The sequence below is a fragment of the Musca vetustissima genome, unplaced genomic scaffold (genome assembly GCF_032173495.1).
Source record: "Musca vetustissima isolate MV318-11 ecotype Yass unplaced genomic scaffold, APGP_CSIRO_Mvet_v1 utg13543, whole genome shotgun sequence".
Lineage (NCBI taxonomy): Eukaryota > Metazoa > Arthropoda > Insecta > Diptera > Muscidae > Musca > Musca vetustissima.
Window position 1 is genome coordinate 98765 of NW_026879902.1, and position 24458 is coordinate 123222.

General features: G+C 33.6%; 2 protein-coding genes across 2 annotated transcripts; one reads left to right on the forward strand and one right to left on the reverse strand.

Annotated features, from left to right (window-relative positions):
• Positions 1–801: 801 nt before the first annotated feature.
• LOC133325105 (protein regulator of cytokinesis 1) lies at positions 802–3000 on the reverse strand. The gene has a single exon (XM_061533930.1). It carries the CDS (start codon positions 2986–2988, stop codon positions 805–807), a length of 2184 nt encoding a protein of 727 aa, XP_061389914.1. The 5' UTR covers positions 2989–3000; the 3' UTR covers positions 802–804.
• Positions 3001–9546: 6546 nt separating this feature from the next.
• LOC133325098 (serine-rich adhesin for platelets) lies at positions 9547–23060 on the forward strand. Its single transcript, XM_061533924.1, has 3 exons — positions 9547–10192; positions 19411–19689; positions 19765–23060. Exons 1-3 carry the CDS (start codon positions 9628–9630, stop codon positions 23058–23060), a joined length of 4140 nt encoding a protein of 1379 aa, XP_061389908.1. The 5' UTR covers positions 9547–9627.
• Positions 23061–24458: the final 1398 nt, after the last annotated feature.

The window sequence follows — 24458 nt, forward strand, 5'->3', positions numbered from 1 at the left end:
AACCATTTGTTGTTGTTTGTTTTCACAATTGTTTAAAAAAATCATAATTTTAAAGCACATTTTTAAAAAATGTTCTTTAAACGTAAAACATAAAAAAACTAAATAAGCGTAATAAAAAATTAACTGAAATTGCAATTGAGCCACTTACAAAGAAACATAACAAATTTAAATATCCTTTTACCACCAAACGATCTGCCCTCTGGTGAAATGTTATATGGCTCTTATTAATATTACAATTTAAAACTTAGAAATAAACAAAAAATATAAATAGTTATGAAAATTGAGAAATTTGACTTTGAAGATTTTTTTGGGTATGACCAGTCATTAAATTTTAGATCGAATATTTTTATAAATGTAAAAAGAATTTACAGTATGTGAATCCTACCAAAGTTAAATCATTTAGGAATATATTTGTTTTTAAATATTCTTTAAAACTTCCCATAGTAATTTGAATCATAAAAATGAAAAACGATTGGTCCACTCTTTTTCCATTTCTCTTCAAAATCAAATTGTTGTACATTTTACAAACAAAAGGCTAAACCAACATAAATATATATAGAATAAACCTAACACCAAAAAATATATAGTTACAAAAAACAGAAGAATCAAGTCGATTTCCAAAAGAGTGTAGAGCGATTGGCCTCCTTGAGACTAGGTAATTAATTTTGATTTCAAATTCAATGATTGTTTTTTTTTCTGAAAAATTTTAAAGTCCTAAAACCATTTGGAATCCCTTCCGGAAATCGACTCCTAACAAACAAGAAAAAAATAAAAATAAATTTAAAAAAATAACTTTTTTTCCATTTAAATAATAATCGGTAAATTCTTAGTGGTTAACTTACGACCCGTTGAACATGTTACGGGCGAGTGATGATGACTGTTTGTGGGGGTTCTTGCCAAATTTGTTGTACTACCGTGATGGGTGGCATTCTGTTTGGACGGTGTACGACTTGGTGGCCGGGGTCTGGGCAATTTGGCCAAACGTGCATTTTCATCCATTACCATTTTTTGCATACGTCGGGTACGCGATGTATTACTGCCACTGCTGCTCGATGAATGATGGCTGATGCCTTGAATAATTGATGATCTTGATGCGGGTTCTATGCATTTCTGAAACGATTCATATGTATCGTCGCCATTGTAATCGGTTGTATAGCCATCGGATGAATGGCATTCTTCCACCACAATGCGTGGTACATTCTTCGACATTGAACTGTTCTTATTGATAGATCTACGTTTTTTCACGCCATTACTTTGACGACCACTACGTCGCCGCAGTGTGGTGCCAATTATTTTCGGTTTCTTTAGGGGTGATTTAAATGTTGAGGCTTTTGAGGCTGAGCCGAGGAGTTTAGATTGCTGTCCCGTGTTTTTTGTTGTGGAGGGTTTGAGAAAAACACTGGGGCTATTCAAAGCTTGCATTAGACTACGTTTGGCCATAGGTGTGGCGCGATCAGTGGGATTTAGTCTACGTTTTTGTGCCGACAATGATGTCTGTGATGTGAGATTGGTTGTAGATGGTGTCTTTCTTAACGACGACATGGATGAGGCGTTCTTCAAGGACATTGGGGTACGCATTGGAGTACGCATTGTTGTATTTGTTTTCATGGCCGATGGTCCCGGTGTTTTGGTGGCATTTTTACGTGCAGATTGCAACTGTTCCTTATCCTTGCGTTTCCTCTCCCATTGCTTAACCATGTATTCAATTATATTTTCTCCATAAACCAAAAAGGGCGAGTGCTCCCTTTCCTCATACACCCTAACCAAGTCGCTTATTTGCTGCTCAATCTTCGGCAACTTGGTGGCGATTGTTTTACGCTCCTTTTCCTCTTTCAATAGTTGACCACCTCGATTATTATAACGTCCAGGTTCTGATGCCTTTGCTTCCAATGCCGCCATGCGATCCCACAAAATGTTACGATCGGCAAATAAATCGTAGATCTGCTTATTAGTCTCATAATGCTGTTTACAATCGGCCAATTCCAGTTCATGTAAATCCAACAAGTCGTCTGTGAAGCAATTTGAGGTAAATGCCGAGAAGCGTTCTCTCTGTTTGTCACTCTTCAGGCACTTATCCCACCACAATTTGATTTCATCGCGTATCTGCTGGACATACAATCTGATATTTTGACTCTTCAATTGTTCGCAACGTTGCAGTTCACTGTAGAAAACATCGTAGGTGTGTTGGTTGTAATCCTTGTAGCGATTGAATTTATGGCGGGTATTCGGTGAGGTTTGCAGACGAGCCCAGAGCGTACTTATTTTGTTGCGCATGCCATCAATGGTTTCACGCAACTCTTGTACCTGGGCACCAAATGTGTCATACATCCTTTTCAGGCCATTAAATGTTTCTTTATTCATTGGTATTTCACGATGATTGAGCAATCGATCTTCCGTTTCTGTGTTCACCTGCAGATCCAAAATTTGCAGGAAATTCTTAATATCTCTACGCATTGTCGACACACGATTCAAACGTTCAGATCTCTCTTCTCGCAATCGCTCCAAATGAAGTCGAAATTCTTCAATTTCTTCGGCCGTCGGCAAAGGATCCGCCAAAAGAGCACGTGGCGGTTCACCAAGTTCCTCGCAAAGTGCTTCCTGTTCCAACAACAGTTCACATATTTGATCTTTACGTTGCCTCAACTGTTCGCGCAAATTTTCCAAACTTTTATCCAATTCCGATTGTACCCGCAACAGCGGCACATTCGCCATATCATACGTTGGCAACTCTACATCGACATTCAGCAGCCTTTTTAAATTTTCCGCCTCTCTTTTCAAATCGTTTATCTCTCCTTCTATATAAGATTTTCTCGTCAGTGATTCCTCCACCAATTCCTTATAGAAGTTATTGGCATGCTCGACCAGTTTGCGCAAGTTGTCTCGGCACACATCCTGTTCGAATAATTGTTCCCAGATCTTGGTGATCTGACTGACATATTTGTGTGTCAGAAATTGCATCTCCTTGCATTCTTTTTCATAGTTAGCCATTTTATTGATGTGTTCGTTGTTGTTGGTGTCACAGTTTATAACAATTGTAAAAACTAGTAAAAATGTTAAAAACTTCTTGGTATCCAATTTAGTTTTTTTTTTCAAATAATGTTTTCTTAGCAAATGTTTAAAGTATTTCACGTTATTTTTTGTTGTTTTTATTCCGAAATTATTAAATTGCCCCGGCAGCACCTTGTTTGGCTTTAAAACATCAGTTGAAAATGAATTTTGAAATTTCGTTTGACTGTGTGTTGTAGGACATTTTGTTTACAGTTCATGCGCGCTCTCTCTTTCACACTTGAGTGTGAACAATGCTTGTAGCAATACACCACTCGATGCATTAGAAGAAGACAACTATAGCTGTAAAAGGAGCTAATCATTCTGGCGGCATACTACTGATAAAATAAGAAGAAGAGAATATGTAGTGGAATTATATGCAAGAGTGTTGCATTTAAATGCCGCCACAATACTGAATTGCACAGGGTTGCATTAAAACCCATTCGGCAAAATATACGAACAGGGTTGAAATTAATTTAGTCAGAGATTTGTCGTTACGTAGTTATTGGTGCAGTGTTGTGGACGTAACGTATAAATGCTTTATATTAAATACAGTACAGGGGCTCAATTTTTATACCCTTCACCACATTGTTGTACAGGGTATTATGTCTTTGTGCATATGTTTGTAACAGGCAAAAGGAATCGAGATAGACCCATGGTTCATTTTGAGAATATGCATAGAAAAACTTTCTGAGTCGATTTACGCATATCCGTCCGTCTGTCCGCCCATGTATTTTTGTGAAGAAAGTACAGGTCGCATTTATGATCCAATTTAGATGAAATTTGGCACAGTTCACTTATTTGATCTAAGGACGAACCCTATTAAAATTGGAGAAAATCGGTTCAGATTTAGATCCCATATATATTTTCGTTCGATTTTATGGGAATGATGCACCAAACTCCCAATATTTGTCCGATTGGGACAAAATTTTGCACATAGTACTGAATTAGGTCCAGACTGATGTCTGCGAAGTTTTGTCAAAATCGGTTCAGATTTAGATATAGCTTCCATATATAGATTCGTCCGATTTATTGCGAATGGTACACCAAACTCCCAAAATTTGTGCGTTGGAGCAAAATTTTGCATAGCGAATGCAATTGAGAAAAAAATTATATGTGATAAGGTTTGTTGAAATCGTTCATTTTCGTTCGATTTTATATAAATGGTGCATCGAAGGTCCTATGTTTGTTCGGTTAACACGAAATTTGGTAGAGGGTATTAAATTAAATATAGAGTAATAACAAAAACCAAATGGTGTATTCAACGTTTGATCAATTAATTCCATGTGTTTATATATAGCTCTCATATATAATTTTACTTGATTTCATACAAATGGTACACCAAAGAATCCAAGTCTGCCGTTTGACATGCAATTTTTTATTGATTTCAAAATGGTATGTGTATGGGGTTTTTTTCAATTGGTTCAAATATCTAGCTAGATAGCACATTTATTTTCGATCGATCCCATCTCAATTGTCCTCCAAAGATTCTATGTCTGATCTTTCTACAGTATATTGTAGATCTCTTGTATGTACTCAAAGTGGTGAACGGTATCATATAGTCGGCATTCGGGACATACTGTACATATATTCTATATTGTTCTTTAAACGGCATATACATTAGAACTTTTTACCGGGTTAACCTACTTTATGAGGATTTATTTGACATATATGCAAATAAACGAAATCCGGTTAAATGTAAACGTACTATTAGGACGTCTTTAAAATAATTAAAAATCGGGAGTAAAATATGTATAATCCGAATACAGAATTGGTCTGTTCCAGTACTTTTTTAATAGTAAAGCTAGTAAAAGGGAAATATTTCAAAATCGCTCTCAGAGTACAAAATAATTTGAAAAGTTCGGGAACGCAAATCTGGTAAATATGCCAAAATTAGATGGCAATACTTCAAAATCAACATAACAGCCAATCAGAAGTAGGCATTCCTGTTTACCATTTTTACTCGGCCAAATTTCTCGAGTAAAAAGTTTGCAAAGAGAACGCCATTTTATTTTGCGCTCTCTTATATTTGATTCAATGTTTTACCAGTTTTGTGGGTTCAGGAACGGGTTTCGAGTAAAAAGTTACAAAACTTGTAAAATTAGTAGATTATTTTAGGTTCTGGAACGGAACTAATAATTTAACCCCATGAACCCCATTTTTTCCGTGATCATAGAATGATTTTCCGTGTACAGATTAAATGCAGCTACTCGGGAAATACAGTACTTTTTTTTCTGAAAAATAAAAATCAAAAATTAAGAAAAGAAAATGCAATATCGACGAAAAATTACTTTAAGTTATTCTCTAGGTTCTTTTTTACAAGATTTATAAATTATTAAAAGGGTGCAATTTTAATACACAAATTAGTACTGCATACAATAATTTCATGAAATTAGGTGTTCTTAGATCGAGTTTCTCACTATAGGCATTTAAAAAGAATTGATAAAATGAAAAAGAAATATTAGCAATACATCTGTGCACAGTAAATAGTGCTATGGGCACGAAACATTGGGGTACAAAGGGTCAATGGAAATAATAAACACTTTGATTAAACCCGTTCCTGTATTCACTAGTAAAACATACAACCAAATAAAGGAGTACTAGAGAAATTTGGACGATTGGCAAAGGTGAAACATACGGAAATTTCAATGTGTCAAAACGATATGTAATGACATATGTATTTTTTTCCGAATAGGGCTCGCTCAGTTTTCTTATGTGAAACATAAAGGAATCAGCTGTTTAAAAGAAACACATTGTTAGCGGAAAAAATTTGAATTACAAGTCAAAAAATATATTAAAAGGCAAAAATTATAAATTATAAAAAATATGTTGATTAAGGAAAAAAATGTGTTGTTTTGTTTATAGGTTATGTCATATGAAAAATATATATGGGCATTTCTGGCAAAACGGTAAACCAAAGTCGAAGAATTTGTTTCCTTAATTGTGCTTAAATACTTGAAGTAACGCCAAAAATTCAAAGATCACATTGGATATATTTTTTTTCTTAGAATAAATACTAATATAGTGATATTGTTATACTAAAAAATATTAAGGGCGAATTGTAAAAAATTTAATTGTTTTTGATTTATTTAACATTTAAAGTTTGATTTTGCCTCTGTACGTTGTGTAAGTGACTGCGGAAGTGCCCATATGCAGGTTTGAACGCAAAAAATAAAAGTCTTGTGCACGCTGCTAATTTTGACACACAAAAAGAATTACATGTGGATGGAAAAAGTGACAGCATATATGTTAAATACATATTGTGTAAAAGCACATAACCAAGAATGCGAAATTCTGATTAGCTGTTGTGATGATTTTGAAGGATTTTCTTATAATTTTGTCATTTTTATTAGTTTTTCATTTAGCTTTATCATCAAAAATCAGTTTTTGTGTAAAAAAAATAACACATCAATACATTGCTATATTACTTTTATATGGCTTGTTCCATCAAATCAAAATACATATTTTGTGTGTGTATTGTTTTGAATACTATGTCAAATAAATTCAAAATAAATTGAAATATATTCAAATTTAATTGGAATAAAAATTATATTTTTAACGCGTTCGTCTGGAAGTAATTACTTTGTTGTAGGTGAAACAAACATTTAAAAAATTCAAATAAACTCAACCACTTGTTGCGTATATTTATTTAATATTTTGACAGAAGAAGCCACAACCTACATAGTTGCTTTTTTATTATTCAACTCAAGCTGCCCTACCTTGTATTATTGTACAATGTAAAAATTTATATAACTCGTTTCATAGAGCAATTCGACAGTTTCATCGAGCAATTCGACAGTTTTTTCTACTTTTTATACTTGGACAGTAATTAAATCTATTGGCACGTTCCTGTACCCACAAAATTAGTAAAACATGGAACCAAATTAACCAATATGGCGTTCTCTTTATAAACTTTTTACTAGAAAAATTCGGCCGACTAAAAATGGTAACAGGCGTGCCAAATGATTGTTGTTTCGATTTTGAAGGATTTGAGATTATCCCCCTTAACTAGCTTCACTACTAAAACTTAGTTTTTATGTCAAAAATTAACCCATCAATATGTTTCGTTTATTTATTTTATATCTGACGGAACAATGCACTATATACAGAGTTGCTTTTTGTTGTTCAACTCAACATTATTGTACTATGATTCTATCCAATGTACCACATTTTTTTGTTTAGTGTTCGTTAAAATTTTACTTCGAAATTATAAATAAATTAATTTTATATCAGTTTTTGGAAAAAAGAAACTATTTTTTGTAAATGAAAAAATTGCACAATTTTAATGGAACTTAATATGTTTGTCTGTGTACTTTTCCCGTAATATTTACTCAGTAATTTCTCATAAGAGAGTAGCAGAAATTAAAATTTGTTTAAAAAAAGAAGACAATATCTAGAAAAATTGTTTATGTATAGTAAAAAATACACAAGTAGATAATAATAGAACTAAAGAAGTTATTATTTAAAATTAAACTAAAAAATGTTTATTGCAACCATGGTACAGTTATACAAGGTAGGTTAGCTTTTGCCAACGAAGAAAAAATACACCTCTACCTTGAGGCTTGTTCTGTCAGAATAAATAAATATTGACTTGATCCTATAATTCACATAAACGTGGAATGTAAGTTTTTAGCAGATAATCGAATAGGAAATATAATATTTTTATATATTTTTACAAAAATTTTGTGTACAAACATTTTGTATATGATGTTGACATAACAAGCCGTAACAAGAAACAATTGTCATTTGTAAGGTGCTGTAGTCTACCTGGTATAATTGCAACGTAAAATACATAATTTCGAGAAAAAAAAGGGACCATCAAAAATTGGCCACTATAAGTGATAATCCTTTATAACGATATCAAATGAAGGGCTGAGTTTTTTTTTTTTAACTCTTGGATGGCCGATATGTCATTAAAAAGATTTCAACTGTAATTGAATAGCGAAATTCACAATTATTTCCGTGCGGAAAGTATTCGTACACATATTATGGTAAATACTTCATAATGCGTTGAACGGTTGTCAAATGTTGAACAGCTACCGAATATTTGTCAAATTATGACTCTAATTTGACAAATAATCGGTGGCGGTATAAATTTCGACATTTGACAATTGTTCAATGACAAATCTAATAATATTAATAAAACTATGAGATATTTTTTATTAATTAAACGAATTATTATAAACATAACGATTTGTACATAGCGATGGGCCTGTTCCCTAATTTTACAACAAATTATTAAAACATTTAATAAATCCATTTTAATAAAGCCAATTTTAGTGTATTTAAACTTTTCAATATTAAAACATACATAATTATACATACATATCTACTATACATGTATAGATAAAAAAGAAGCAAAAAATATTAAATTTTTCAAATTGATTTTTACAAAATTCTACCTGTCGCACCTATTCTAAAGGATTGACAGACTTGATTTGTTTTGAAATCCTTCAAAATTTCCTAAAACACAAAACAGCTATCATTGCAGGGTCTAGAAATTGTATGTTTAGTATATTTCCGTTGAAATCGAGAAAACCCATAAATACTTACGAATGAAATGCACAAAGAGGAATTAACGAAACATACACAACTGAACAAAAACAACACTCACACATACCCCCAACCAACTATATAGGCGCACACACACACGCACTCACTCAGCCAGTCACACTCTTTTGAAAAGAGACGGCTGGCGAGATGTTGTTTTTGGCAGCTCTTGCCAGATACAGAGTTGCAGTCGAAGCGCGTAGACGTCGTAGTGTCGTCGTTGTATTTTTAACAAGAAATAAAGAAAAAAACTGAATAAAATTAATTAAAGTACTTAGCAGAGCTCAAAAAAATATTTTCAAAACGAAATGATTCATTGAAATTTTGATTGAAATAAAAAACGGAAAATTATCGGAAAAAATGTATTAAATTTTTACATTGAATTGAGAGTGGAAAATGTAGAAACCTTTGCTGAAACTCACAGAAATTAATGAGGAAGAAACAGAAATTACATTAAAGAGGTCGTTTGTGGCTGATTTAAAAAGAAAATAAAAAATACATAGCGCATAAAGTTTGTGTATGAGAGAAGGAAGAGGAAGCAGCGGAGGAAAAGACAGATTAAAGCAAAGACAAAAAAATAATAGAAGAGTTTGCTGCCACAGCTCTCGCTCTCTCTCTTTCGCACCAACACCGCTCACATTAGAATGTGTGAGGGTGATAGCTGCCGTCATTTTGTAAACATAGTGAAACAAACAACAAAAACAAACACAAGAATACCATTCAAAAGGGAAGAGTGCAAATGTCAAGCAAATTTCTACATACAAACGACAACTGAAAAGAAAGACATAAATACCAGCAACAACAACAAAAACAAGAACAACGACAAAGTGTCGTTTTGTAAATATAAACAAAATGCAAACCTTAATAAACAACAACACCAGCAACAGCAATGCCGCCCAGGAGCAGCAATATCAAAATCTCCAACAGCAGCAGCATCAGCCACAACATATAAGCCACGAAATCCTGCCAAATCATCAACAACAGAATCCTCAGCATCCTCACCATCAACATCATCATCAGGGTTATACCCATATGCCTTCCACAGCAATAACAACAATGCCAGTCTCATCGTCGTCAATAACACCGCCTTTAACATCCTTGAACGAAGGACTTTATACAACACCCATTGTGACGTCAGACAGTTCATCACAGTATTGTAGCAGTTCAGAGGTATCACTACTGAATTGTAATACCACATCCCCAACAGCAACAACAACCAGTTCCAATGATACTAATTCCAACTGCAGCTTATCACCAAATTCTTCAAATTCCAGCATTACATCCGATAAAAAATCCACACCCTCAATAGGTGTTAATTTACGGGTAACTGGACAATGTAGTCAAGGTGGTCGTAAATATATGGAAGATTACTTTTCGGTGGCATATCAACAATCGGAAAATGCCAAAGATTTGGAATATGCATTCATTGGTATCTATGATGGTCATGGTGGTGCCGAGGCAGCTACATTTGCCAAGGAACATCTAATGATGGAAATAATAAATCAACGACTGTTTTGGTCAGATTCCGATCATGATGTGCTGCGAGCCATACGTGAAGGTTATATTGCAACACATTACGCAATGTGGAGGGAGCAAGGTAAGTTTTTGGGAGATTAATATGCTAAGTACCTATACAAAAAAGGAAATTAGAGATAGATATGTTATAAATGGATTATTGTTGTTATTGATATTGAAAAATGTTGGGGATCGAAATAATAGTATAATTAAGCATTTTTGCAGGGTTAACCTACTTTATGAGGATTTATTTGACAAATATGCAATGGAATTGATAATTAAAACCCATTGTGTCAACTAAATCCGGTACAATGTAAAATTTGAAATAGGGCTATAAAAACTCACTTAGGACTGCTTTATAGTCCTATTTCTAAGTCATATTAAAAAATAATATTAGTTATAAAAAGATTCTTTGGAGCCGGATTTTATTCTGCAAACAAGATATAGTTAACGATTGAGGCCACACTCGTTTATTATTTCCCATTTTGTTTGATAATGGTGACCTATGTCTATCCGATTTTCACATGATCTTAGTATATTTTTGAAGACATTGATGTTAAACTTAGGATAGATATCGGTGTATGGGTTTCGCCCATTTTCCGTAATTTGAATGCCTTTTATTCAAAGTATATATCGAAGCCTTGGCATATAAATTGTGGAATCATGCTTGAACTTGCAATATTTAAGTAAAATCTTAGAAAATTTATACAATATAAGGGTACTAACAAATATTATGTATTAAATTCTCAGAGTATTTTTCAAACGAAGAGTTTGATTTTATATCTATAGAAGTACCGAAATATGTTAACATTGTTCCACTTTTTGTTGTTGACCTGTTGTATGTAGATTTTTGGTTGATTTGTTTAGGCTTTAGGCCAGTGAAAGATGTTTTAATTTTTTTATTTAAATTTGTTTGTCAACCATTTTAAGGATAAACTATAAGAAAACACATTTTAAGTTCCACTTTTTAATAAAATCCATATAACTGTAATTGGAATATAAACCGGTGGAATTCTAAATTGCAATTATTTGGTTTTATAAGCAGATCGGGATTGTTTTGCTGCAAATTAATGTTAAGACAACAGAACATATCTCAATTATCATATTGTTGAGAATTACATTTGATTATTCTGTAAAAACTGCAAAAGGACAGAGGGACTAGGTGTCGGATACGATTCGAATAATTTTCGGGCATACCTTGTACTATGCTGTAGTGGTTTTATATTAATCATTTGACAAACCATTGTCAATTATAACCTAAAATTCAACTAGCTCGTTCGACGTTTTTCACCACAAAAGTAGAATACATGTATTTATATGAATTTTACCGAAATACGTCGATGTACGAAAGTTGAACAAATTCAACAAATTCGAAAGAACGTAGTTTGGTTTTTTTCTTTTTTGGAATTTAAAAACAAAACATAAAGAAATATAATCTTTTTTCGATAAGAATATGAAATATTTGAACACATTTTATAGTTAAGTTCGCTAATAATAATATCTAGTCAAATACAGTATTTTACAAATATATACAGTAGATCTCCGGTTTAACGATTTCGCGATTAAACGATGGAGTATTACATTGTGCATCTTTTAAAACTATTTTCTTATTTATTATTTTTTTTGATCTATAAACTTTTTTTCCAATAAAAAATACTAATAATGATAAATATTTATGAATAAATTAAAATATAGCTTTGCTCTGCAGTCTTCAGTAAGAAAAAGTCAGTATGAAAAAGTCAACGATTTTCCACTGTATATGGTCTTTCTTATTTTTTGTTTTTAAAAACAATATATTAATTTTATTAAACTTGCAAAAGTGAAAAAAAATCAAAACTAAATTTCTAGATAACCAAATTAAGGATACGCACTGGATGGCAAAAGTCGACTTTTGGGCTTTTCGATTTTTACCTCTGACCAAAACGTCGATTTTAATACTTTTCCATTTTTTGCTTTTGACTAAAAATACTTTTTTATTTCGACTTTTATATTCTTCGATTTTGTCAAAATCGATTTTCGACTTTTACCAAATCAATTCACTAAAAATTTGACTTATTATATGATTTGTTGTCAACAGATGCAGTAACATTCTGTAATGAGTAGTTTTTAGGCAATTTCAGTTTTGTGATAAAAAATCAAGTACTTATGAAGAAAATCAAAAGTCGATTTTTAAAATTCGACTTTCCAGTTTTCTCACAGATCAAAAGTCGACTTCGACTTTTATAATTTTCTATATAAAAAGTAGATTAATCGTTACATTTTCATATATTTCAATTCCATAATGTCCACTCTTTCGACCTTATAATGCCAAACTAATTTTAAATTTAATCTAAAAACAATTCCAAATCTACCAATTATGTTCTTTTAATCCAAATTTGTATCATATTTCATATCTACTATTTAAATGCTTGTTTCCTTCTCCAATTTTAAAATTATAATATTTTTATTCTAAATTACGTTCGTAAAAGTTTACGAAAAAACATTACTCATTATAATCCAATTGTTAAATTTGTGATTACCCATTCTTTTTTAATAATTTTTACAATTTCAAGCATATTTTTTTATGTCGGAAACCCCTAACAATACACCTTTACAATCCATTTGTTACCATATTCCATATCAACTCTTGTCTTATTTGAATTTCCGTTTCCTTCTCTAATTATCGCTAAATTTTCGAATTTCTTCAATTCCACAGCATTTCATTGCCGCCTATTCGTTTCATTTGTCAAAGAAAACAAGAAAAACAAAAATTAATCATTGCGCGCCCATTTCAAACCATAACAAATAGCAAAGCAAACACACAATTTGCACAGAGGCAGGCACAATCAAACAAACACATACCCACATATAAACATAAATATGCAAGTTTACTGTGAAACTGTGTTTCATAGCCATTTGGCGCTGTAATCAGAAAATTAAAAGTAGAACTGTCAAAATTTCTTTCTATTTGCATTTTGCCTGACCGGCCGTTAATGCATTAATTTCATGCTGTCGTTCGTTTGTTCGTGTTCACACATCCGATGTGTGATGGCCGTCGAATGTCATTTTTTACGTTTTTGGTGGCTGTTGTTGTGATGCTGATGATGGTGTTACCGTTTTAGTTTAGATTCTCCTTATTCTACTAGTACTCAACATTCACCATGCACCACCACACATATTAACCCATCCTACTCAAGTTTTGTGTTACTCTTTTAATCATCATAGACCACAACCTTTAGTCAGGCATGCATTTGGACAAAACCGCTAATAAAAATTGGTGCTGCTGCTAAAAACTTCTCGTCGTCGTGTGTTATCTTGCTAATATACAACACACGAAAATAATTTCAAAAGTTGTTTCTTTTTCCATCGTGTTAACGACATCGACGGCAACGATGAACAGCATTATAAAGGTAAAATTTTTGTATAAGAAGCAAGCACGAGCAAGCAAGCATATGACGCCGTCAACGAGGGCATGCAAGCAACAACAAATAAACGGCCCAAGGTATCACACACAGCAAAGCAAAGCAACGACGAACAAACGAAAACAAAATTATCGTTACTTATATAAAAATAATACAAACAAGCTGCCAGCCAGTCAGCCAAGCAATATAATCATCATATCACCATCACAACGGAAAAAATCCAATTTCACCACCATTCGTTCGAATTGTTTCGACTGGCATCTGGCTGGTTTTGTTTTCTGTGTGGCTGTTGTTGTTGTTGCTGCTGCCGTTGATTATACGATTTTCAAACGTCGACCGTTGTATACCTACAAAATATTTTTTTGTTTTTTTGAAATTGTATACACACAGTCAGTCGTTTCAGTTGTGTTCAACGGCAGCAGCAGCTATGTACATTTTTGTGTATTGGCTTTTGTAGGTTTTCTATCTACAGGCAACATCTAAAACAAATCATGCATATGGGCTTGGTGGGTTTTATGCGAGGCATTTTGTATAAAAACACTCTACAGCCGAGAGTTTGTTTAAAAAAAACCTTTCTGGGGTATTTTCCGTTTTTTTTTTTTAACCGAAATAAAATATACTCGGTATTATTTTATTTTCCCCCCATTCGATACCATATGTATGTTTGTGTGTTGCTTGTTTTTCTTCTTCTTCGTCGTCATCAGCATTTATTATTTGCCTTATAGAAAAAGTCACGTATAGCAAACAACCCAAGAGTTGCCACTATGCATCAATAATGTATGTTGAACAAAAATCAATAGATTTCATTTATTCTCTTGTTCCTCTCACTTTATGTCAAATCCCCAACATTCCGTGTAAAAAACACACACACACACCGAAAAAATGGCATCGCCTACATCTTTTCGTTGTTTCGCCATTTAAATGTCAGGTTTCTTCTTTGCATGTTTACCTTGAATTTCAGGTTTTATTGAAGTGGCAACCCTTAAAACACAAAAACAAATTGTGAAACTTGTATATACTGTGGTGATGATGGCTGCGACGGCGTTTCTCTTTACCTAACTCAGCCCCAGTAAAGCCAAGCCAGCCAGCCAGCTGCACTTAAACAATGGAATATTCCCAAAGTGCCAGTCAGCCAAGCCATACCATACGATGCCATACTGTTCGTTTTTGAGTTCGTTCATTTTATTGCTGCTTATTCTTTACATTCGTTGAGATTATATTATACAGGGTTGGGTGTTTATAATTGATGGGTTAACAAATTTGTTTCGATTTAAGACATATGGGATATACAGTGGTGGTCACAGAATTAAAACATTTACTGTGGTAAACATTTTTTGATCAGCCCTCGATTCGTTTGAAGTATTTTTGAAATTTTTTTAATTCAGAACACATCGATATATTGCACTCAAGAAATTTAGTGTGAAAATGGAAAATTATTTCATGCAATTTTTCCATAAATAACGGTTTTTATGAAAATACATCGACTTTGAAGTGGCCATATAATTAAAACATTGTGTGATTTTTTACTTGACTGCATTTTTTGAAAATATTTTTTAAAAAAGCTCTTTAATTTAGTTAAATTATGTAAACTAAGCAGCGATAAAATCATTTACTGATAAAATTTTTTGAAAAAATCTGTAAAATCTATCAAAAATGCCAAAAATGTGTTCAGTGCACTTTCATTCACAAAATAACCCTTATTATAGAAAATAAAGGTCCGAATGCACCAGAAATTGCTAGAATTAGTAGAAAACAATAAATAATTCTCAAAATAAATAAATATTAGAAATAAAAACTCAAAAAATTGGAATTAACCTAAAAGAACGATTCAATTTCGATAGCCTTTATTGAAGAAGGCCGGAATATTTTTGCAGTATGTGAGGAAATATCGATTGATATTTGCATTTATTATATCAAATCGATTGTTCGAGTAGTACAGAATATATTTTATAAAAAATATACCAGTCACAACAGAAAGAACAGAGATAAACGCCTATGTTGACGAGTAAAAGTTTCTGCCACACAGCAGCATTTTTGATGCTCAACTCAAGACTTTAAATATTTGTCAAATTGTAAAAATTTTCTTTCTTTTAGGCTAAAATAGATTAAATGGGCGTTATTTTATTCAAAAAATATTATTTTGGAAAAATATTGTCATGTTCAGTAGATTTTAAGGGTCAAGAGTTAACCATCAAACATGCTGCTGTGTACCAGAAACGTTTTCTCGTCAACATAGGTGTTGATCTCTGTTCGTTCTGTTAAGACTGATAATTTTTTTGATGAAATATATTCTGTACTACTCGAACAATCGATTTGATATAATAAATGCCAATATCAATCGATATTTCCTCAAATACTGCAAAAATATTCCGGCCTTCTTCAATAAAGGCTATCGAAATTGAATCGTTTTTTTAGGTTAATTCCAATTTTTTGAGTTTTTATTTCAAATATTTATTTATTTTGAGAATTATTTATTGTTTTCTACTAATTCTAGCAATTTCTGGTGCATTCGGACCTTTATTTTCTATAATAAGGGTTATTTTCTGAATGTAAGGTGTACTGAACACATTTTTGGCACTTTTAATAGATTTTACAGATTTTTTCAAAAAAAAATTATCAGTAAATGATTTTATCGGTGCTTAGTTTACATAATTTAACTAAATTAAAGAACTTTTTTTAAAAATATTTTCAAAAAAATGCAGTAAAGTAAAAAATCACACAATGTTTTAATTATATGGCCACTTCAAAGTCGATGCATTTTCATAAAAACCGTTATTTATGGAAAAATTGCATGAAATAATTTTCCATTTTCACACTAAATCTCTTGAGTGCAGTATATCGAAGTGTTCTGAATTAAAAAATTTTCAAAAATACGTCAAACGAATCGAGGGCTGATCGAAAAATGTTTACCACAGTAAATGTTTTAATTCTGTGACCACCACTGTATATATATATATATATATAAAATATGAACTATGGAGCAAAAAATATCACCCATGCCTACAAATCGGCGGTTCAGTCATATTTACTCTTTGATTTTTTAATAATACTAGTGTATTCGAAAATTTACAAAATTGCTGTTAATATTATTTTAATACATAATAACGGAATAAGGTATATAGAAATTTTATCAAATTTACACAATTCGACCAAATTTGTCGTTTGAGTGCCGGTTTTTATATCGATTATTGAATGATGAGCCGAAATGTCATTCAAAATGTATAACTTATACTATCGATTTAGTTTAAGTGACGAGTTTTATTAAAACACATTTCATGTAAACATGTATTCTTATGTTGTGGCAACTTCATGGCATTTGTCAACTTTCCTGTAGAATTTGAAATGACAATCTTTACTCTTTGTTCATTCTCATGGTTATTGACAACATCGATAACACTGATTACGGGGTGACACATAACAAAATGCTATCAATGCACACACTGTGCACTCAAATTTCATCATCAGACATCACAAGTTTCAACGATAAAATAAGCCTAGCAACAACCAACCTACCTATTCCTAAAATAAAAACAATACACATTTCCAACCCTGACAATAATAGGTATACCTAAAAACATTTTTGTGCTGAAATAACGATGACAACCAACGGACGGCGGCAATGAATACTACTTTTTCCCCCATTTCATGCACAAACAAGCAAGCAAAACACAGCCAGCCGCACACAACACTGAACAGTGTTGTGTATATAGCGTATATTATTTGTATACGGGTTCGTTCGTTCATTTGAACGATTTTTTGTATATACCATCCCCACCACCACCATTACCATTGCAGCTGCCATCATTATTTTGCCTTGCCTTGTTTTGCTTTGTGTCAGGCAACCAACCAAACAGGCAGGCAGCTCTACTCTCTGTTGGTGGGTTTTTTATTTTATAATGGCGATGAGAATTATCGCACATTCTGCTTTGTTCGATATTTCGTATTCGTGTGTTGAACAATCGAATGAACGGCGAACGAACGAACGACCGACCATGTCAGCCGTCAGCTAATTTGTGTGGTGGTATATTTTAGTAGGTTGATGTTTGTGTGTGTGTGAGCGCGTTCATGTGAACGATTGTGTGGTAAATGGTGTATTTGATACTTTTGTTTTGTGCTGTTTGTGCGATATGGCTGGCACTGGTGGTGGGGATTTTTTCCCTCTGGTTATTGAGTTTACATAAGCCAGTCACTTTTAACGCTGGCAAGTCAGGCAGGCGTTCGTTCAGTCGGCAACATCGTTTGTGTATACCATCAGTGTGAACGATGTTGTTGCTGTATTTTTTCGTATTTGTATTTCTCTTTTATGACTCAGCCAGCCAGCCAGTCATGGTTAAATTGAAAATTGTGTTTCATTTTTATGAAAGCGGCACACACAACGCCATACACACAAAATACGAACAAAAAATGTTGTTATACAGAAAAAAATATTTTTTAAATTGTATTTCTCAACAGGAAATTATGGAATTTCTTGAATTGTAAATTTCGTTAGAAAAAAGAGGGGAATTTTTTAACTGAAATATTAAAGTAGGATATGGGAATTTTTTTTTGTAGCTTTTCTATAGTAACAAACCAGGGATTAACTTGTTTTAATTAATCATCACTGCAATTGCAACCCTGCTTGAGGAGATTTAAATTTATCCCCACTGATTTGATTTGTTTTGCTTTTCGCGCATTTTATTGACACTTGATGGATGTTGTTTTGGTGTTTATATGGATGGTAGCTGCCATAAAATTCACCTCTTTATTTTAAGCGACTTGTTTGTTTTGATTTTTTTCCTTCACTCGTTCCTTCTCTTTTCATTGTTTAGTAGGGTAACGCATTATTCTTTAAAACTACCTCCCTCTCACCTCCTGCCCATCGTTTAGTTGTTTGATTAGTCAAAACAAAAGTTTGGCATTTTTTGTTTTGATTATCTTAATTTGCCGCTACACTTTTGATGATTGTTTTCATGTTTTTTCTTTTGTTGTTGTGTTATTGTTGTTTTTGTATGGTGTTTTGTTATGTTCCTCTTATTTAGCGCTAATGCGGCTTACCTCATTCAATGGTGTTGTGGTATTATGGAAGTAGGAAATTCACTTTGCATGCAATATCTTGATGTATAAATGGCGCGCACTTTGCCCATTGGTTTGACAGAGGAGATTTGACAATTAGACTCTTCTCAAAAAGAGTTCTTCTCTGAGAGCAATAGTGACACATATGTTTAATGGCGGGGAAATAGGATTAATTAAAGTGCATGCAAAAAATAAACTAGAAATGGAAGAATTATTTATTGATATCGATTTGCCTGGCAGGAACGCAAACATATGGCACCAATATGCAGAATCATTTATTAAAAAATATGTCAGTTGAATAAGAAAAGAATTTGGCACGCATTCATGGAAATATATCGAGTTCTCCTACATATAAAATTAGGAAACAGGTCTTCAAAAATGTAAATATGGTTTGTTCCAGAACCTCCTTCTAATCAAAATATTTTCGATTTCTTCTTTTTAATTTTGAACAGTTCTTGTGTACTGGAACACTAAAGATTACGTGGGGTAGGTTTCCCGTTTACAGAAAGCTACATAGATGTATCCAATTTATAGATGGTGGCTTTGGTATACTCTAGACCATCGCTGTGTCAAAAGAAGGAATATTTGAAATACCGTGTAGATCAACTATTGAAATTTCTTCTGCCAAAGGCTTACAGGAATGGATGGCCTTGATCGTCGGTAACTTGTCTATGTAGAGATCGGTCACTAACATTGTAAAGGCCTCTAAGTTACCCAACGAATATAGAAGATATTATTAGATTCTTGTTTCTTTTAAAATTTGAAGATGTTCAGGTGCCCTTGGAATAGTTTTAACATTTCCTTGTTTTTATTTTTAATTTATCCTTTTTCTTATTTTCATTTTCAGACAAATGGCCAAAAACTGCCAATGGTTTGCCCAGTACAGCTGGTACAACAGCCACAATAGCCTTTATACGGCGTGAAAAAATCTACATAGGACATGTGGGAGATTCTGGCATTGTATTGGGCTATCAAAATGAGAATGAAAATTTCTGGCGGGCCAAACAGCTGACGGTTGATCATAAACCAGAATCGCTGGAAGAACGAACAAGAATAATGAAATCTGGCGGCAAGGTTGTGGTCAAATCAGGTGTACCACGAGTTGTATGGAATCGTCCAAGAAATGGTAAGCGTCAACATTCAACCTTAACCGTCCAGCCATAATTTATATTAAACAATCTCCCTCTTTCTCCATTTGTAGCAAGCCATCGTGGTCCCATCAAACACAAAACTCCAGTCGATGAAATACCCTTTCTGGCTGTGGCCCGTAGTTTAGGTGATTTATGGAGTTACAATTCCGAACGCAATGAATTTGTCGTCAGCCCCGATCCCGATGTTAAAGTTATACCCATAGATCCCAAAACGTTTCGTTGTCTAATCTTTGGCACAGATGGCCTTTGGAATGTGGTTACACCCCAGGAGGCAGTTAATACTGTACGAGAAAAAGAAGTAATTAATGAACGGCTACAGGCCCACCGTGGAGATTGTCCCAACGAGGGACAACAATGGACAAATCCCAGCAAATCGTTAGTCGATCAGGCGCTGTCGATGTGGTCGTCGAAAAAAATGCGAGCCGACAATACCTCTGTCGTAACTGTGATACTGTATCCACCGGGTCAAGGTGGTCACAATGCAACAAATCAAATACACAAAGATGTGGGTAGTGCAATAACAACACCACCAGCCTTTATACAACCAGCCAGCTATGGTCTCGAGTATACCCAAGTGCAAGCGGAAATTCCCACATACGATGATGCCACCACCTACAAAGAGATGGCAATGAAATATTTACCACCCGAGGAGTATCGTAATTTCGATTACTATGCCGACGATTCGGATCATGGCGAGGATACCGATGAAAGTGATAGTGAGGAAACGGCAGAAACACGTACAAAATCGCTGATGCAAAATGGTGTTGTTACACACAACAATTATCACCTGCAGCAGACAAATGCTTGGAATTGGCAGCAACATTCAAATCAAGTTAATACCCATCATCCTCATCATGTGTCCGAAGAGGAACCTGGCTATGTGGAAGATGGTGAAGAAGAAGATGATGATGAAATAGACGAAGATGAGGATGACGAAGAGGAGGAGGAAGAAGACGAAGTCGCTAACACTGTAAATAATGCCACCTCTAGTCACAGTGTTGAGAGTGAAACACGCGAGGTTTGTGTTATAGATTATCAAAACTATCTACAAATTGGTTCCGAGGAGGCAAATAGTGGTGCTGCATCATACATTAACACCTTTGCAGAGTCATACAATACCCTGTTATCCACGGCCCAAGTAATCGAAGACAGTGTACCTTCCACCACAGTGGCATCTCTAATAACACCAACAAATTCCAATTCAAACTCCAGTTCAAATTCCTCGAATTGCCAAAGTGTTTCACCGCCAAATATGCACGCCATCATCGAGGAGCAGCAGTTGTATCAACAGCAGTGTATGTCGGGAGAGGATGGTTATTCTCTGACAAAATTGGAAACCAGAAGGGAACAACAGTCGTGTAAATCTCAAAGTTCAGCGGTAGATACATTTAAAATATTCCATCACACAAACGGTGATCAGCAGCATTCGCGTCCAGATATGCAGAATATGGCGGTGTATAGCACGAGCTCAACGACAACAGCAACCACAACGGAAAGTTATTATGAACATAGTCATCTGCATCCGACAGCGGAGTATATGCCTCAGAAACCGTTGGAATTACACTCGTTACTACAACAAGAACGGGAGGAAGAACAGCAAGTGGCATATGAAAGACTGCAGCAACAACAACAACTGCAAAATATTAATTCCTATGCCTGCCTGCAAGCGATACGTCACAATGATGATGCATCACCCAGCACTTCTGCCTCGGTTTATGTTGCCAATCAGCAGCAGCAGGAACCTATCACATTGCCCACAATTATGGAGGAGAAGGCGATGGACGTTGTAATGAATTCCACAGATGATCTGATAGAAGAAGTGGATGATAGTGTTACAATTACGGTGGAACCTTGTGTACAAATCAATGAAATCTCATCCTCTTCCTCCACAATGGAAGATATTATTGAGGAGGAGGCGGAGGTGGTAGAGGCCATGGTAGATGAGGAATGTGTGGAAACAACATGTAGTAAAACTCCCGCCGTTATCGAGACAATAGAAAAAATAGAAATTCTACAGGAAGATGATTCAATGTATGATGTGTGTAGAAGGCGGAGATTATCAAATCAAGTGGCAGAAGAAGAAAAGGCTCCACTGAAGGTGGCGTCTCCTGAGAAAAGACAATGTTTGAGTGTAAGCAAAACAAACACATCCTGCCTGAATACAACATCAACGCCTGTTGCGGCGAATAAGAATGGCCTGCGGACAGGACGTGCCTTTGCTTATGGCTCCTCAAATGTACAAAATGAAAATGTGGAACGGATATCATCGAGAGGTCGGAGCAAACATGCCTTCTTCAACTCCCACAACCAGAGGAGAAGTCTAAGTATGACCCCGGCTACGAGTAGCAGTTCTAAAACCTCCTCGTCTCTGCTAATGACACCTCCAACAGCTGCTTCCACGCCCATAATGAGGCAGTTGCGTAGCAATAGCAGTAACACACCCATAGATTATGGTAAACGTACCCTGCGGACAAGGAATTCATTAACCAAAGATATGAAAGCCAAATCAACAATGGTACAGTCAGCCTTAAAATTGCCCCACAATACAAGGAAATTTTTGCAACGAAATGGAGCTGGAGCCCTGATTGTAAGCAATGCTGTTCTAATCCAGGATCAGCACTTAACACCGACACAACGTAGATCTCTTAATGGTAATGGCAGCACATGTAGTGGTACCGTCAATCGCAGTATTAAAACCCGTAATAATAGTACAATGAGTCCCATGCCGCCTGCTCAGCAGACGCCACATCATCTCAATTTAAGATCTCGACAAAATTTGGTGACGCCCACATCAGCAGTGACGGCGGCAATACCGAATATTATTCACCTCAATAATAATTCCTCAATAGACAGCTTGGTGGGTTCACCGCCACCCCCGATTTCAGCATCTACTCCTGTGATAAAACGTGCCTCATCCTCCCTCAGTGATCGTCGTAATAATCTGCGCAGCATACACACACGTAGTTCGTCACGTATTGGTCCTGCCGTGCAAGCCACCAACTTCAGTAAAACCACCAGATCACAAAGTACGGGTACAAGTTTGGCGGCACCACCTCCCTCACCGAAAATGATAAATGCCGCAGCAGCAGTTGCAGCGGCGACAAGAGCACGTTCGTTAATTTCACAACAACGGGCTGCCCAGGCAAATGGTACGCAATCTGTGGTATCGGCGGTATTTGGTAAACGTGTAAATTTGCGTAGCAATGGTGTACTGACATCGTCGTCATCACCGGCAGCGGGAACGACGACGACGGGGACACCATCAGTGGCGGTATTGGCAACGCCGCCACCTCCTTCTACCCATCAAACGTTAAGAGGTAGAATAGTAAAGAAATTGAAACGTTAAATGCGAGGATACGGAGAGAAAGGGAGTTTTATTGAGAGAAATATTGTCAAGAGATTTCTCCTGCAAACAACAACTACAAAGAGGTTTCCAATGAATGTGAATAGCTTTATAAAAAAATATATATGTATAGTGTATATTTTGAGGTTTTAGGTTTTCTTATTTTAATTGTAGAAGAATTTGCTGTGATGGATTTGAAATCAACAATTTAGATAAAAGGTTTTGGACAATGATTATTCTTTTTTTCTCTTACATTTGAAAAATGTATGGGGGATTAAACAATTATTGAGATTAGTTGGTATTGACAAGAAAAATTGATATCTTGAACATTTTTTAAAATAGATATTGTGAGAAAATATTTAAAAAATTCGAAAATCATGATCAAAAATGTACTTAAAAACTCAATATATTTAAAATATTGAATTTTTATGAACATTTAAAATATATTGATAATATATAATTTACAAAAATTGAAATATCTAATTATTTATAAAAATTAACTATTTTAAATATTTTTTATAAATATTTGAGATATTGAATTTTTATAAATATTAAAACATATAGAAATTAATGAAAATTGAACATTCGCAACAACTAATAAATATTCAAAAATCGAATAAAAATACCAATTATTTTGAATATTTTTAAAAATAAATCGATACTACTGCAAAGTACTTCGGTTTTTATTAATATTTAAAATATTGATATTTTTATAAAAATGCGTAAAATTTTCCATATCGATTTTTTTAATTTTTTTAAATCAATATTTTGGAAATTTTTAAAACTTCATAAATATATATTTGTTTGATAAATAATTGAAATATTGAATTTTTATAAATATTCTAATTTTTTTTTTTTTTGAATATTAAAAAATTCAATTTTTTAATTAAAAAAATTGTTTTTAATATTTATATAAAATGAAAGAAAACAGATTTTTATTAATATTTAAAATATTGATATTTTTATGAAAGTAGTAAAAATTTTACAATATTGATTTTTTTTTTAATTTTGTGTTTAGAATATTAAAAAAATAATATTAAAAAATTCAATTTCAATTTAAAAAAATTGTTTTCAATATTTATAAAAATCTAACATTCTTGAAAGAAAACAAAATTTTATTAATATTTAAAATATTGATATTTTTATGAAAATAGTAAACAATTTTCAATATTGATTTTTGTTGAAATCTAATTACAATTTTTTTACTTATAATAATCTCATAATTAAAAAAATCTCATAAGTTTATTTCTCTAAAATTTGAAACCAATTTGAATTCGAGTCGCTACTCTGAATTTTACTATTCGTTTCGAATTTTACCGAAATTAAAATGTTTCAAAATTTATTTCAGGGTTCAATTATATTTAAAAAAAAAATTATCAAATTTTTATTTTTAAATATTAA